The following is a 17,038-nucleotide window of genomic DNA, read 5'->3' on the forward strand; positions in this document are numbered from 1 at the left end:
TAATGAAAATGTAATACACACAAAATTTATGTTTATGAGTATGTGGATGCATGAGTAAGCAATTATATTCTCAAAATTTTTTTTTTATATTTAGCGTTTGTTAAAATGATATGAATTGATGATGTTTGCTTGATAATTTATCTGTTTATCGATAATGAGCAATGTGTTTAAGTGTGTTGTTCTGCTTGCTTAATAAGTTAATTAAATTTGCAAAAAAAAATATTTTTTAAGGATTTCAAATGTATTTATGCAGCTACATATGTATATTTAGGTACAAACAGACAAAACTTGTATATATGTATTTGTGTTTAAGAGACAAACAAAATTTGTGTTAAACACGGTTATTTAAAAATCTATGCTATACTATTTAAGAAATTTTATTTTATGTTTTGTATAAAATTGTTATGTTTGTTATTTTTTTTTGTGTTTGTTTTTATAACTGTACACACACATACATCGATAATTGTTTGTTTTTACATTAGTGTGTTTGCAATTGTTTTGTGTCTTTGTCTTTTATTTTCTTTTTTCTTTCTTTTTTATTATAATTCCTGCAGAATTGTGAATTGTTACCATTAGAAAATTTTATATATTTCATTTTAAAAATGCATAAAGAAAGGAGAGATAAAAAATGGTGAGCAATTGAGAGGAAGAAGAAGAATTTGTTTAACATTTTTGTTGTCAAAGAAAAATAAGATAATTATAAGACAAATTATTTCGATAAGCAATCTATCAACAATTGCACAAAAACTTAATATTGTTGGAATTCAAATTAAATACACAAAATAAAAAGTAAACTACTCGGTAACTAGCTAAAAATAAAAAGGTTGAAATTAAATTTAAAAAAATTGTTGAAAATAAAATGCTGAGTGCAATCACATATACATACAGTAGATATATATTTGGTAGTGACACTCAGCGTATCACAAAAGTAATACATATACATTTTTATATATGGTATTGGCAAGGTGTCGCAAGCAATCTCACCTTTCTTTCTTATGTTTTTTGGATTTTTTCTTTTTATCCTTTTTGCGTTCAGGACTGCCAGAGCTGAAAGAGAAATTAAACTTTTATTTAGAGATTTATACAGAAAATATAAAGAACAAATAAATACAATCAAACATTTTAAATTGTATAAGTACTGAAAAACTGGACCCGTAACGTGTTTTATACTCAGAGTGCTTTGCACTCAGAGTATATTAACTTTGATTGGATAACGGTTGGTTGTATAGGTATAAAGGAATCGAGAACGATTTAGACTTCCATATATCAAAATCATCAGTATCGAAAAAAAATTTGACTGAGCCATGTCCGTCCGTCCGTCTGCCCGTTAACACGATAACTTGAGTAAATATTGAGATATCTTCACCAAATTAGGTACATGAGCTTATCTGGACCCAGAATAGATTGGCATTGAAAGTGAGCGAAATCGGATGATAACCACGCCCACTTTTTATATATAAAACATTTTGGAAAACACAAAAAACCTTATTATTTAGTAAATAATACACCTAGAATATTGAAATTTGATGTGTGGACTGATATTGAGACTCTTGATAAAATTTGAAAAAAAAAACTTTTTTTTAAATGGGCGTGGCACTGCCCACTTGTGATAAAATCAATTTTACTAATATTATTAATCATAAATCAAAAATCGTTAAACCTATCGTAAAAAAATTTGGCAGAGAGGTTGCCTTTACTATAAGGAATGCTTTGAAGAAAAATTAACGAAATCGGTTAAGGGCCATGCCCACTTTTATATAAAAGATTTTTAAAAGGGTCGTGGACGAATAAAATAAGCTATATCTTTGCAAAAAAGAGTTTTATATCAATGGTATTTCATTTCCCAAGTGGATTTATAACAATAAATAGGAAAAACTTCAAATTAAAAAAAATGGGCGTGGCACCGCTCCTTTTATGACTAAGAAGAAAAATTAACGGATCGTAATAAAATTGGGTGCACAAATTTTCCCTATAGCAGAAAACATTTCTAGTAAAATTGGACGGGATCGGTTAAAGACCACGGCAACTTAGATATAAAACAAGTTTAAAAGGGTCGTAGACAAGAATAATAAGCTATAACTTAGCAAAAAATAGTTTTCAATCAATGATATTTTACTTATCAAGTTTTATTGTAAGAGGAAATGGGGAGACATTTTTTTTAAATGGACGGTGCCATGTGTTATGTAGAAAAGTAATTTATCTATGAAATGTACACGCTGAGTATATAATGTTCGGTTACACCCGAACTTAGACACCTTTACTTGTTAAATCTAAATAGCTCTTAAATGGTTTATCGGATTAGTGACATATTTGAATATCATTTTAATAAATAATTTGACAATTCCGTATTTACCGTCTCAGCGAAAACGGGTTTCTATACTTAATCGTATAACACGATACGGGCCCTGTTCGACCTGCTTGGGTGACAATAGCACAACAAAGGACTGTTATTGTTGTATAAGTCGATTTGGCTATTAAAACCAAGCATATTTAATACTTATTGTACACTTCATCAAAACCAGTTAAAAAACAAAACTTACTTGTCACGCGTGCGCTTCTTCTTTTTCTTCTTCTCCGATTTGGAAACATGTTCATGTTCTCCATTATCGTTATCACCTTTGCTATCACCACCACTATCAGCAATTTCTTTTTCACGCGAAGGCGTACGCACTAAAGCATACCGCTGTCTATCATCGCGCTCTTTCTCCTTATCTTTGGCACTTTCGCGTTGTGCATCTAATTCCTTTTGAAGTGCCAGACTTTTAGTTATATCTTCTTTTGCCTTGCGATCTGAATCAAAACTGGAACCTTCCACAAAGTATTCAGAAATATTAAAGGCTTCACGTAGTTTAGCGTTTTTCTCCTGTTGCGCTTCAGCAATTTGATGCGTCTCGCGGACACTGTAAATAAATTAAAGAAATTGAAAATAATTATATTTATGAATAGAAAGTAAAAAGAAGGGAGAAAAGTTACATATAACAACAAAATTACTTATACTTTAGGCACTTTGGTTTAGAGCATTTCACTTGAGTTCGAAGAGGTCAATGCCTCGGATTGGAAGCATGAACAGTTCCATTGAACGCCCTCTTAACCTAGTCGAACCTAACTTCTTTTAAAAACCCTTTTAGGGAACCATTCCTTTAAAAAAACATTTCGGGATTATTTGGGTTTGTTTTCGGTATGATTTTTATACTCAGCGTGCTTTGCACACAGAGTATATTCACTTTGATTGGATAACGGTTGGTTGTACAGGTATAAAGGAAGCCATAGACTTCCATATATCAAAATCATCAGCATCGAAAAAAAAATTTGATTGAGCCATGTCCGTCTGCCCGTTAACACGATCAGACCAATTCTAAATATTCTCGGGCAATTTTGTTCTCGCGGATTTTTTTATTCCCGCGGAAAAATTGCTCCAATTCTTTTTTCCTAGGGAGAAGAATAATTGGGTAATAGGAATTTCGAATTTTCGAAGTCAGCTGTTTTGTCAATTGAAATTTCGTTGCGCATTTCTTATTTTGTTTAAAAAATTGAAAAGTTTAATCATTGTTGCCAATTGGTTTGAAATTAAGAAATAAGGTATAAACAATGCACATTATTGCATTTTATGTGGTATTCACTGAAATGAGTAATGAATTAGTGCCACAGCAACATCAACAGAGGAGTATAGGAAGAAGACCGGCGGGATAACACAAATCCGCCGGAGTTGCCTGCATTCATTCTGCAAAGCAATTTTCTGGCGGCCAAGTCGAGTTAAGTTCGCCTTTCGTCATATGCCAAAATCTATTTAAGCTTCCTTAAAAAATCCTTGCGCAATTTCTGTATGGCTGCATCAAATATGCGAAGAGCTCTTCCGTTGCTTATGATATACTTTTCGACTTAAAATAAAGAATATTGTGGTTGTTGTTGTTGGTGTATTAACAGTGAGAATATTGTGGTAGAATGTAAATACATATTTTATCACAAATTTGTACAAATAAGTGTTCTTTCTTAAAATAACCAATTTCCTTTAACTATTTTGATGCATTCCCTTTAATTTAACTAGTGAAAAAACTCCTATGAAATGGCAGAGAAATCTCCCTCTCCCTCACATTCATAATACCTACTTTTCTCCCATTACCGGTTTCCGCTTTTTTGAACATTGTTCAGAATAGGAGGCAAGGGAGAAGTGAAAAAACTTACAAGGAATTTTTATTAAGAATACGAGGAATGGGAGAAGGGAAAAAACTCGCACGGAATTTTCGTTTAGAATTGGTCTGAATAACTTTAGTAAATATTGAGATATCTTGGTACAAGAGCTTATCTAGCCCCAGAATAGATTGGTATTGAAAATGAGCGAAATCGGATGATAACCACGCCCACTTTTTATATATATAACATTTTGGAAAACACAAAAAACCTGATTATTTAGTAAATAATACACCTAGAATGTTGAAATTTGACGTGTGGACTGATATTGAGACTTTTGATAAAAATTTGACAAAATCTTTTAAAATGGGCGTGGCAACGCCCACTTGTGATAAAATCAATTTTACAAATATTATTAATCATAAATCAGAAATCGTTAACCTATCGTAACAAAATTCGGCAGAGAGGTTGCCCTTACTATAGGGAATGCTTTGAAGAAAAATTAACGAAATCAGTTAAGGACCACACCCACTTTTATATAAAAGATTTTTAAAAGGGTCGTGGACGAATAAATACGCTATATCTTTCCAAAAGATATTTATATCAATGGTATTTCATTTCCCAAGTGGATTTATAACAATAAATAGGAAAAACTTCAAATTTAAAATATGTGCGTGGCATCGCCCCTTTTATGACTAAGCAATTTTCTATGTTTCGGGAGCCATTACGCGAAGAAAAATTAACGGATCGTAATAAAATTCCTATAGTAGAAAATATTTCTGGTAAAAATGGACGGGATCGGTTAAAGACCACGGCAACTTAGATACATATAAAACAATTTTAAAAGGGTGTTATACTAGAATAATAAGCTTTAACTTAGCAAAAAATAGTTTTGAATAAATGATATTTCAATTATCATGTTTTATTGTAAGAGGAAGTGGGGATACATTTTTCTTCAAACGGGCGGTGCCACGTGTTATGTAGAAAAGTAATTTATCTGAAATGAAATGTGCAATTGAAGCTCACGCTGGGTATATTATGTTCGGTTACACCCGAACTTAGGCACCTTTACTTGTTTATTTTCGGGGTATTTTAGAATTATCTGCAAGATTATTTGCTTGATCATTTCGGATGGGATCTTTTAAGGACTATTTTGTGACGGTTTCGTTATGGCTTAGAAAATGATTCGAGAAAACCACCGTCTTCGTTTTCAGACTATTAGGATTATTTCGGGGTCATTCTCCAACCCCATTACTACTCTGTTTCCAAGTCATTTCAGAACCATCTCAAGAGCATTTCGGGTCTTTCAAGGTTTATTTGGGATTATCTTCGGATTGCTTCTTCGTTGTTTGAGATTTCACTTCGCGACAATTTCCTTCGGTTTCGGTACTGTCATATTGGTACTCTTTTAGAATCATTCCACTTCTCTCTTCGGCCCGAAAACTATTTTTTTTAGTCGTTACTGCTCTGAACGTATGCGACCCAGAATAATAATCACCCCTATTCTGCATTTCGATTACGTTCCCGTTCTACGCTCCGCTTTAATCGAAGTTGGGTATTCTGCATTACGACGGAATCGTAACGAGAAGAGGAAGGGCAAATGATTTTTCGAAATCAGCTGTTTGTACGGAATGTGTGAATATTGGAACAAAATAAATTAAAGACAATTTGTAAAAAACACTGAAAAACGTTTATATTTTATTATCCACGTCATTTTGTACAAAAAAAGGAATTTAATATATTGCCGCAGCGTTATATTTTTTTTGAGTGAAGTGCTTTCATAATTGTAAGTGTGTTTTTGTCGTTCTTTTCGTCAATTCCCTGCCGTGGCCACCAAGTTTTGTTAAAACGGATTCCTGCACGAATATAGTTGACATTTTCTGAATTTTATGGATGCTAATTTCATTGCACTGGCCTAAAATACTTTATAAAGGTTTGTTTATTCTTTCCGCAAAAATTGTTTACGTTTTCGCTTCACCTTCCTCTACTCCGGCAGCTTGCTTTGGCATATAATTGGACCCAACGAACAGACACAAATTATAGCTGTCAATTATAATGGAAGCAATAGCCGCGGCATTGTTTGTGGAGTTGGAAAGCAACGCATACGAAAATGGCCAGGCGAGAATGGAAAGGCAAATATTGCGAGATTTGTGTAATCCATTTGAGATGAGTGACGAATTGTAAGAAATTGAACTTAAAGGTGGTAAAGTTTAATGACTTATTTTCTTATTTAGGTTCAAAAAAACTTTCGACTTAACAAGGATGCTTTTAAGTATGTGTTGGATACTTTTGCGGGGCAAATACGTCCAAGGACTTCGACATCGACATGTTGTTTTTGACCAGGAAACATATAAAAAGCAATCATCATCAAGCTTTCTACGTTTCTTAACAAGTTTTACTTACATTTTTGTTAAAATTCTGTTATAAATTAATAGAAAAAAAAAAGAAAATATTTTTCAGCCAACTAATTTGCAACTTAGAAAAACGGAACTACGATCGAAATGCAGAATACACAAAATCGAACGATTCGAAGTTGGATCGAAAGAGATTGGAACACAGAATACCAAAATTTCCAAATCGAAAAAATTCCAATCCAAGTCGAAATGCAGAATAGGGCTGAATATTCGGTAAGTCAGATCAAGGTTGCCAATAAAAAATAATAAAAATAATGTAAGGCGCGATAACCTCCGAAGAGATCTAAGGCCGAGCTTCTCTTCCAATTTGCGGTGTAATCCTCTTGATTTTTCCCTACAAAAGTGGCCGGACGGGACCTACATGAGTTTTGACTGAGAGCTTTTCATGCCAGAAATACACCCAAAGTGCTTGCCAAACACTGCCAGGGGCAACCCCGCTTAGACAAATTTTCTTCTAATTGAAAACCTTATTTCTAAAATTTTGATGTTGCTTTGCCCGGGGTGTGAACCCAGGGCATACGGTGTAGTAGCCGGAGCACGCTACCATCACACCACGGTGGCTGCCAAGGTTGCCAATAACCTAAATATAATTAAGTTGCGATATTGATATATACCTAACGACATGCCTTAGTTGCTGTTGACGCAGGCTTGTCGTCTGCTGAAATTGACCGCCTATTAGCGAGTCTAACAGTGATAAGCGCGGCACAACAGAGCTTAGAGAAGAAGTGCCCAAATGTTGTTGCAGTGAATTCAACATTTGTGGTAGCGCTGAGGTGGCAATAGAATTATTGCGCTGATTATGTTTCACATCAAGTAATTTCTCCAATAACTCTTCAACAAGCAAAGCTGATTCAACTGACATGGAATGTTGGTTTTGTTTTTGTTTAAATTGATGAATTAAATTTCTTTTCTTATACAAATTTTTACTCGCGCAATAATTATTTCTTTGACATTTATGATTTGCATGAATTGCTGCGGCGGCGGCGGTGACGTTATTGGTAGCGCATGCGCAATTGCAATGAGTCTGTATTGAAGTATTGTTGCTGTTAGCTGAAGATATTGAAGAAGATGTGGAACAACATTGATGTGGAGCGTATTTTTTTATATATTTAGAGAGAATTTTCGGTTTATACCATTGTTTTGCACCGATTTTATTTTGCTTTAGCAATTTGTTATTTTTAGCTGATTTATGTGGTGTTGTTGTTAGTGGTTTGAACTTTTTTGCTACAGCAGCATAATTGAGTTCACTCTCTGTTATCATTGTTGTTGTTTTATTAACAATTTCACGTGTATCATGTTGAAAGTAACGGCGTTCATTGGTACTGGTGGTGGGAGCGCGCCGTTGTGTCGTCGTTTTTGTGCAGGTGCTTGCGTTACTGGAGGATGTGGCTATGGAGAGTACCCTACTCTCGTTTGGCGTCGCGGTGCAGGAGTTTGTGGAAAGCGGTGGGTGTGTAATGCGTTTACGGCGCTTTCGTCGCTTTTTAAGTTTTGGCGTTTGGAAAAGATTATTGGACGTGTCTTTCGCACCGGTGGCGGGTGTTGCATATATGGTTGATGAGAGCATTATAAGTTTATAATTCTTAATTTAATTCGTTTTAAATTGGGTTCTTTTCACTGTAGTATTTTTGTTTTCCTAATTTTTTATTATTTTAATTTTTGTTTTTCAAAATAATTTTTGTTTAAGTAACTTTTTGAATTGTTTGTCTTTATTTATCGTCGGATAATGTTCCGTTGATATTCGAAATGGATTTTCAATTTTATTTTCTTATAATTTTTATTTTATATTATTATTTTTTTGTGCAATAAATTGTGAAAATTTTTTTGTCTTTGTTTTTTGTATTTTATTTTTATTTATTTAATTTTTATATATTTTTAAAATTTAATTTTTTATAAAAAATTCGTTTATTTTATTTCATCAATTTATTCATTTCTTATTTTTCTTTTCATTTTAATACAATCTTAAATACGTTTTTTACAAGCTTTTCTATTCCTGAATTCCAATTACATGCATAAATAAATTCTGTTTACTTTGTTTTTTTTTTTTTAATTCGTTCATTTCTTTACCTTGTGTAATATTTTACTTGATATATTAAATGTATTCTTTTGCTTTTAACTTTTGGAGTTTCTCAGTTTGATTTTGTATTTGTTTTTACTAAGATTGATTTAAAATTATTTTATTTTTTATTTCATTATCTTCTTTTAACTCAGTTGTTTCTTTTAATTTCTTGGTGCTAGGTAGTACATACTACAATTTCTGGAGTTTTCTTATCTTTTTCCAAAAATAAAACTAAAAAAAATTTTTTTTATTTACCTTATAACTTTTTGTTGACTTTTAAGTTTACTATTACTTTGGTTTTTTTTTTTGTTATAGTTTTTTTAATTAGATTTTTTTAAGCTTATCACTTTTACAATTTTTTAAATTCATGTTATATTTAGTTTATTAAAATTTTTATTTTTACTTTGCTTTGTTATTACCTTTTTTAATTTTTTATTTATATTTATTATATCCTGTTTATCTTATATATTTTTTTCTTGTTTTTGAATGCCTTTTATATGTATTAACCGTCTTTTTATATTAAGATAACATTTCATAATTAAAAATAATATTGCGTTTAAATTTCTATGCTTATTTTTTCCTTTTTATTTTTCTTCAAATTTTTTTTTATTTAAAAATAAAATTAATCTTTTTTATTCAACTTAATTTTGGTTTTTATGTTATTTTTGGTTTTCTTTTCTAATTAAATAATTTTAATTCTTAAAATTTTTTAATGTTCAATTATGTTCCTTTTTTCATTTGTTTTTTTTTTTTTTGTAGGTTTTTTATTTTAACATTTCCATTTAAAATCAATTATATATGATCGAATTATATTTTTTTGTAGAATGTTTTTATTATTTTTTTGTTTGTTCATTTTCCTTATTCTTCGTTCTTATACCTAACCTACTATATAATTTTTTTTATATTACTTACATTAAAAATGTGTATAGCTTTTTTTCATTTTATTAGCTAAGTATTATTTAAGTTATAATTTATGAGGAAGACATTGGATTTTTGATTCTTAAAATTTATTTTTCTTTATATATATGGAAGACAAGTTTTTAACATATTTTTTATTACAATTATATTTTTATGTTGGTTTAAACATACTTTATTAAACTTTTTTTGTTTATACAAATATTTTTTTATTTTTCAATAAAAAATAATAATTTTTTTACTTTGTTCGTACAAATTTTTTATTCTGTTTCAAATGTTTTGCAACTCTGCTAAGTCATTCACTTTTTTAGATTTTTGGTAAATAATGATGTTAAGAATATTGCTTACTCTTGTTTATTTTCTAAATATGCAAGTCATTGGATAACTGTTACTTTTTTTTGCTTTATATGGTAGACATTGGATTATAAATTTTAATTTTTTTCTAATCGCTAGCAGTTGTTTCGAACTTATTTTGATATAGAAAAAAGAATTAAATTACGTTGACATTGTTGCATAGTCTGTATTCTGAAAACATTTTTTTTTTTTAATTTTACATTTTTTTTAAACTATGGAAGACATTATTATTATTTTATATATTTTTTAAACGCTGCATATTATGCGTTGCCACTATAACTTTTTAATATAATTAGTACTGTCGTTTTAATTAGAAAAACCATTGCTTTAAAAAATATGTTTTTTTTTTTTTTAGTTTTTAGAAGACTTTGGATGATAATCTTTGTTATTTAATGTTATTATACACTTTTTAATACATATATTGCCTGATAGTTGTGACACATTTGTAGATTTCAGACATGCCTCACATGTTTTTGGTTTTTTGTTAAATACATTTTTTTAATATAGAACTTTTTATGTATCCAAAACTAGTTTTTATAAATTTTTAACTTCTTTTTCTTTCGCTTATTTAAAACTTTTTTATATAAATTACATATACTTTCAGTTAATCTTATCACTATGGAAGACTTTTTTTAAATATATTCATGCAATAAATTTACATCACAAATCAAACTGTTTCAGCGAATTTAATATATTTTTTTCTCTCCTGCATAACATTCGTCATCACCAATAGCTTCACTATAACTAATTAACTTAAATTCTAAATATATATATGTAAATGGAAGACTCTTGACTGAGTGATTTGTTGCTACAATATTGAAATTGAGCGTTTTAAGTTACATTGTTTTTTGCTAAGTTTTTGTTTGTTTTGCTTTTCATTAAGACGGCTTTCTTTATATAAGTTTCATGCTCGTTTGCCTTTTTTTACTTTCCACCACTAACTTCCACTTCTTCTGCCTCCTCTTTTCAACTCATGCTAATCCTCTAATCCATTTAGTTAACACAAAACCGCATCTATTTTCCACTTCAAAGCACCTGCACATACTTCAGCATGAAGTAGCACCTTTATTGTTGTTGTTGACACTAACATTATAAGCCTCGACCCGGCTCAGTAGATGCACGCATAAGTACATACACAAAAGATTTTTTCATTGGGTGCGGATGTGACTGCCACCAACGACTTTGCTCAGATTTTTCACGTTTCGCATTTTATTTATTTTGTATTAAATTTATTTCTTATTAAATAATTTTTTAATTTCGTCACCGCCGCCAGATAAAAAATTTAGTTTAACGAATATCCAAAAACTTGCTCTCTGCAATAAATGCAACTTCATCTCAATACCGCTGATTATTGATTTTTCTCAAGATGTGAACAAATTTATTTCACATAGTTTCAGTAGCATTTACAATAAAATTCGCTTTATTTCCTTTGCCGATTGCTCAGTACTATAATTTTTCTTTTAGTTTTAAATATTGTTTTTTATTTTCTTCTTCTTTTTGGTTAATTTTAAGTTGAAGTACTTATTAATTTCAAAGCATCGTTTTATTCGGGTTGTTCCACCCATGGAAGACTTGATTTGACTGAATTTTTTCGGTGCAATCTGTGCACACAAACAACAAATGATGTACACTGAGAAGTTACAGAGACAAAAATGGGTGGTGGGTGGTTAGTAAATAGGGAAATGAATATGCTATAATTATTATGTGTTCATCTGTTGTTACGAAATTGCCAACAACAAACCAGCATGTTTAGGGGTTGTAAATTCCCTGCCATATACATTTTGTAAACATTGAATATGTATGTACATACGTGTCTGGATGTAATAATTATGTAAACAACATTTACAGTCCTGAAAATGGTATTTTTTTCCTTATTTGGCATTAGGGCGGAATGCTGTCATTTCACTTTTCCGGTAGGTTGTCCTTATTTTTCAAAAAAACTTTACTCGATTTATTTCTTATTTAATTTTTTTATTTAGTGATTTTTATTTTTGATTTTGTTTTCTTTTTACATACATACCTTTTTCTATTTTGACGTAATTGGTTGTTTGAAAAGATTTAGCTTTTTTTATAAAATTTGTTTTTCTTGGATTTTACCCTGTGATCATCTTTTACATTCGTAAAATTAAATAAGTAAAGACGCTGTCGCCCAAAAAAAAGTTTCTTCATCGAATTGTTGTAGTTTTTATTATGATAGATGAAAGTGAAAAGAATTAAACATAAAAAAAATTATATACTTGGCACTATTTATCCCCGAGGAAATTTAGGCCAAGATTCTTTTCAAATTTGCGTCCGCTTTTCATGGCAGAAATACACTCGGAATGTTTGCCAAACCACTGACTCCGCTTGGAAAAACTTTTTCAAAATATCTGAAAAGATGTTGGGCAAGATCGAAATAATTACAATATTAGCCACTATGTTTAATTATTTTCAGGTTTTTTATTTTTATCCTTCATTATTTTTACAATTAAATTTTAATTTTTAAATTTGTTTTAGATACCTCTTTAAGTATTTTTAAAAATAAATTTTTTGGTGACATTTGACATTTCTTTTTTTTTAATTTAACATTTCATTTTTAACATTTTTTCAATATTTACAAAAACTGGCTTGTTTATTTTTTAATAATAATAACTTAAATTAAACTTTTTTATATTTTCAAAAACTTTCTTTTTACACTTTTTTTAATTTCATTGACATTATTAACTTAACCTCCTCGAGGTATATTTTTAAAAATTTAAATTTTTATTTCAGTTATATACCCTCTGCATTTTTATACAAACTTGTAGTTCACATTTTGTATACGTTTTCCTTTATTTTATTTTTTCATATTTCTTCTTATGAATTTTTTTTTCGTTTGTATTTTATAATTTTTTAGCGGTGTTTAATTTAAGTTAGTTTTTAATTTTCTTTTATAAATTTTGTGTTAAATTTTTGAATGCTTAGTTTTCAATTTTTTTCTTTTATGGTTTTTTAATTTAATAAATATTTATTTTATTTATTTATTTATTATTAAGGCTTTTTAGGCCTAAACTTTAACTACCAAATATAATTCAATATTACAATTAAATGCTTAATTTTATTTAATATGCTATCGGAATGCCAGTTTATTCCAATCAGCATATTGACCAGTATAACAAACGGACGAGTCTGGGAGCTACTCTTCTAAGGAGGTTGGAAAAGACGCGTCTCCATTGCTCCCAGCTTAAGATAACAAAATTTTTAACATATATTTTTTAATAATACTGGTATTTAATGCTGCCATAATGTATGAGTATCCGATCAACACAGCTCAACATATAATTGGATTTTGTTCATTTTAACAAGGAAGGCTAAGTACGGGTGTAACCGAACATTACATACTCAGCTGCCAAATTACAGCTTGCAAAACTTTTAAATTACCTTCTTTTAAAAGTGGGCGGTGCCACACCTATTGTCCGAAATTTTACCAATTTTCTATTCTGCGTCACAAGGTCAACCCACCTACCAAGTTTCATCGCTTTATTCGTCTTTGGTAATGAATTATCGCACTTTTTCGGTTTCTCGGAATTTTCGATATCGAAAAAGTGGGCGTGGTTATAGTCCGATTTCGTTCATTTTAAATTGCGATCTGAGATGAGTGCCCAGGAACTTACATACCAAATTTCATTAATATACCTCAAAACTTACTTAAGTTATCGTGTTTAAGAACAGACAGACGGACGGACATGGCTAAATGATTTTTTTTTTTTTTCGCCCAGATCATTTTGATATATAGAAGTCTATATCTATCTCGATAAGTTTATACCGTTAGGGGGTACCGTTATGAGAACAAAATTAATATACTCTGTGAGCTCTGCTCAGCTGAGTATAAAAAGGGTTATGGGATTGATAAGCGCAGTTCACAGCGTCCGCAATCCAATTTTCGGGCTCACCTACACGAGGCGAATCTTATTACAAGTATTAATGTACAAAATCATACACATATTTAGAAGGCGAGGCTCATAGAACTAGGGGTGGGCGGCGGTATGGCCTAAAAGGTTAAATGTGGTCATAATAATTCGTTCCCGATATTGTCGTGCTAGTACCTTAATTACGATTGTTACCGGAACGTGCCGTCGTCGTCATGCAGGTATTAGTCGTCACGCAGAACGTTGTGCATTTCATACCTTCTCAGAGATTACTATTCCTAAAAATTACGAGTTAATATATGTATAACTAAACTTACGCTATTCTTCCAAATTCGTCCTTGGGTAAATCACTCTTTCCTAATCCCATCAATTTTTGACGATATGAATCGACTTTTATTTTTATTTCCTCTGGTGTGCGCCTGAAAAAGAATTTCAAAATAAGTAAATACATAAATAAAATGCAAGCTCAGTAAATTTAGAAAAACATACTATACACCAAGTGCATATACTTATACATCTGTACCTATTAAATGTAAGTTTGGAATTTGTGTGAAAGATCGATAAAAGTAAAGTCGACTATTTGCACAATTGCTGCTCCCTTTCAGAACTATTTAAAATCGAAAATTGTTGCACAATTGTTGTTATTGTTAATTTAAATGCATATCCTTACTTGTGAAGTTCAAATAAATAACTTGTTTTTTTTTTTTTAACTTTATAATTTTTTGTTTTGTTGGGCTTTCTTAAGCATTTCTTCTCTTGATGATATCACACAAAATTGTTGTTTTTCACCTAGTACGCTCGACATGCATAACAACTATTAGGATAGGTAAGTAGCAGTAGTGTGTTTTCCACCCCCAATTCAGTCTGAAACTATGTAAATATGTTTGTATGTCACAGGGTAAAGTATGAAAGTTAAACATAGTGTAAACACAGCTGCTAGGCTGACAGAGAGCATGTCAAGGAAACAGTACAACTAGTAGGATATTTTTGGGTGGACAAAATTTACTTTTTTAATTTTGAAATAAGAAATTTTAAGAAAATTCATTAAAGATAGAGTGCGTAAAAGAAATGCGTTTTGGAACTCCGGGTAATAAAAATTAATTACATTTTTTAATCTATCAGCCACAATTTCAAACATGTCCCCCTGGAATGAGAATCAATTTCCAGCCGTAAGGCTTTTTTTTCGGAATATACGGACACTCAACCCCTTAAGTCAAATGAAATTCTGAGCTTCCCGAAAAGTTGGTCTGGACGTGTTGTTTTGAATTATATGATGGTCCAATAATCGATATTCTCAATGCAATTATTATCACTTATCTTTCTAACAGGCTTAACTGCAAGGATTATTTCAATATCAGAAACCATGTTCGGAAATCAAATTTAGTTATTATAAATTTTGTGACTTACTAAACATAGTGCGATGACTAAATTAACACTATTATTGATTGATAAGTATTTGTTTCTTACCCTATAAATGTTATTGAGATTGTACTACTAGAATAAACAAAGACTTTGTAAAGATAACAAAGAAATACAGCATTTATGTATTGTGCATTTCAGTTTTTTTGACTAATGGCAAACTTTAAAACATTACTATAATTAACCAAACATGTCTTTGAAAAAAAGAAAGAAATGCAATCACAAACTTACCCTTGTTTCTCCAAAATCTCCTCAAATTCAATACATTTCACTTCAATTTTACGTTTGCGATCATGATCTAATATTTCTTTATTTGGTGGACGATTTAAAGTAGCATCTAATTTTTTGATATCCTCTTCCGAACGATAATTGGTATTGTCTTTTTTGCCGGGTCTTACGAAAGCCCAATTCCGTTGAACGTGCCCATTGGTACCAGAGCCGCGTGGCGTAGTTAAGCCAATGCCGTTGTACATTGTGATCGTCGACGTGCACTCCTGTTCTAGGTTAGATTTATGTGCCCCTTACCTTTTAAATCAAGTTGCTCCACGATTAATCTCCTAAATTTAACCTGCACCGTCCTATGTTGTACATACAAATACGAGTATATGTATGCAATTATGATGGACGGGCGGTGGTACTAGACGCTGTAACAAATCGATGAAATTCACAAATCATTGCATCACAAAATCTCCCACAATTTCTTATTATGCAACACAATGATGTACTTAAGTACTTGGAAATTATTTATTTCACCTTGTAAAATGTAAAATGCACTATTTAAAGTTGTAATTTAAGCAGAAAAACGATTTTGCAAATTTGGCAATTGCGTTCAATAGTTTTTCGTTTTGACAGCTGTGTAATGTACATCGGCGCCATGACAAGAGTATAGTGCTGCCAAGTTGTATAGAAATACTTGGAATGTTAGCTTCAAAGCGTATAATCGCCCGAGGTCACCCAAATTATTGTTTCAGCTCGAAGAAGTAGCACATACCCGAAAGTGTTGGGTGGTATTGCGTAGGATTTGAAATGAGGTTCCAAAGGTATGTTTCTAGGGCTTGGTTTCAAAGGTCCTATGAATTACAGTGAAATCTTGAAAAAACACCCACGTGGAAATATGCGAGTTGTTTTGCACGTATCTCTTAAGAGAAGTTTTGGTAATAGTCTAGATGAGGGGTCGACTGCTAATACGCATCAAAAGATATCGAGAGAGGTGTCAAAAGACGCGTATTAGTCTCGAGAACAATAATCCGAAAGCGGAAAAGAAAAACCGAAAAAAGACCCGCGGGTACCTCCGAAACCGGGAGTGGGATCCATAGTATTTTTGCGCAGAACACCTTTCTGCGTTGGCGGCCTTCGGCCGCGCTTATACAAAAGGTAATAGTGCAGTTTACGGTACCCACCGAAATTTGGGCCAAAATTTTCGAGTGAGGTATCAAAAGACGCGTATTCACGCCTAGATCAAGAATCCGAAAGCGGAAGTTAACTTTTTTTATCCGTTCAAAATATATTAACGAAAAACCGAAAAAAGACCCGCGGGTACCTCCGAAACCGGGGGTGGGATCCATAGTATTTTTGCGCAGAACACCTTTCTGCGTTGGGGGCCTTCGGCCGCGCTTATAAAAAAAGGTAATAGTGCAGTTTACGGTACCCACCGAAATTTGGGCCAACATTTTCGAGTGAGGTATCAAAAGACGCGTATTCACGTCTAGATCAAGAATCCGGAAGCGGAAGTTAACTTTTTTATCCGTTCAAAATATATTAACGAAAAACCGAAAACCGCGAGGCCCCCGAAACCGGGGGTGGCATCCATAGTATTTTTGCGCAGAACACCTTTCTGCGTTGGCCTTCGGCCGCGCTTATAA

General features: G+C 31.6%; 1 protein-coding gene across 2 annotated transcripts; it reads right to left on the reverse strand.

Annotated features, from left to right (window-relative positions):
* Nucleotides 1-980: 980 nt before the first annotated feature.
* Srrm234 (Serine-arginine repetitive matrix 2/3/4) lies at nucleotides 981-16,047 on the reverse strand. 2 transcript variants are annotated; one of them, XM_067786582.1, is made up of 4 exons: nucleotides 15,408-16,047; nucleotides 14,075-14,176; nucleotides 2,541-2,900; nucleotides 981-1,047 (listed from the first exon to the last, which is right to left on the reverse strand). In XM_067786582.1, the coding sequence occupies exons 1-4, from the start codon at nucleotides 15,647-15,649 to the stop codon at nucleotides 981-983; spliced, it is 771 nt and encodes a 256-aa protein (XP_067642683.1). In that variant the 5' UTR covers nucleotides 15,650-16,047. The 2 variants fall into 2 exon arrangements, with proteins under 2 accessions (XP_067642683.1, XP_067642682.1); XM_067786581.1 differs by lacking the exons at nucleotides 14,075-14,176; nucleotides 15,408-16,047 and adding an exon at nucleotides 7,157-9,504.
* Between the last annotated feature and the right edge of the window lie 991 nt (nucleotides 16,048-17,038).

The sequence above is a fragment of the Eurosta solidaginis genome, chromosome 5 (assembly GCF_040869045.1).
Source record: "Eurosta solidaginis isolate ZX-2024a chromosome 5, ASM4086904v1, whole genome shotgun sequence".
Classification (NCBI taxonomy): Eukaryota; Metazoa; Arthropoda; class Insecta; order Diptera; family Tephritidae; genus Eurosta; species Eurosta solidaginis.

What these genes read in the sequence shown, in the direction of transcription:
- Srrm234 (XM_067786581.1), bottom strand. Translation starts at nt 8,109, where the DNA reads ATGCTCTCATCAACCATATATGCAACACCCGCCACCGGTGCGAAAGAC. An exon ending in CAACTAAGGCATGTCGTTAG is followed by an intron (nt 2,901 to 7,156) that starts GTATATATCAAT and finishes ATTTATTTACAG; the next exon opens with TGTCCGCGAGACGCATCAAA. An exon ending in AAGAAGCGCACGCGTGACAA is followed by an intron (nt 1,048 to 2,540) that starts GTAAGTTTTGTT and finishes TTTCTCTTTCAG; the next exon opens with CTCTGGCAGTCCTGAACGCA.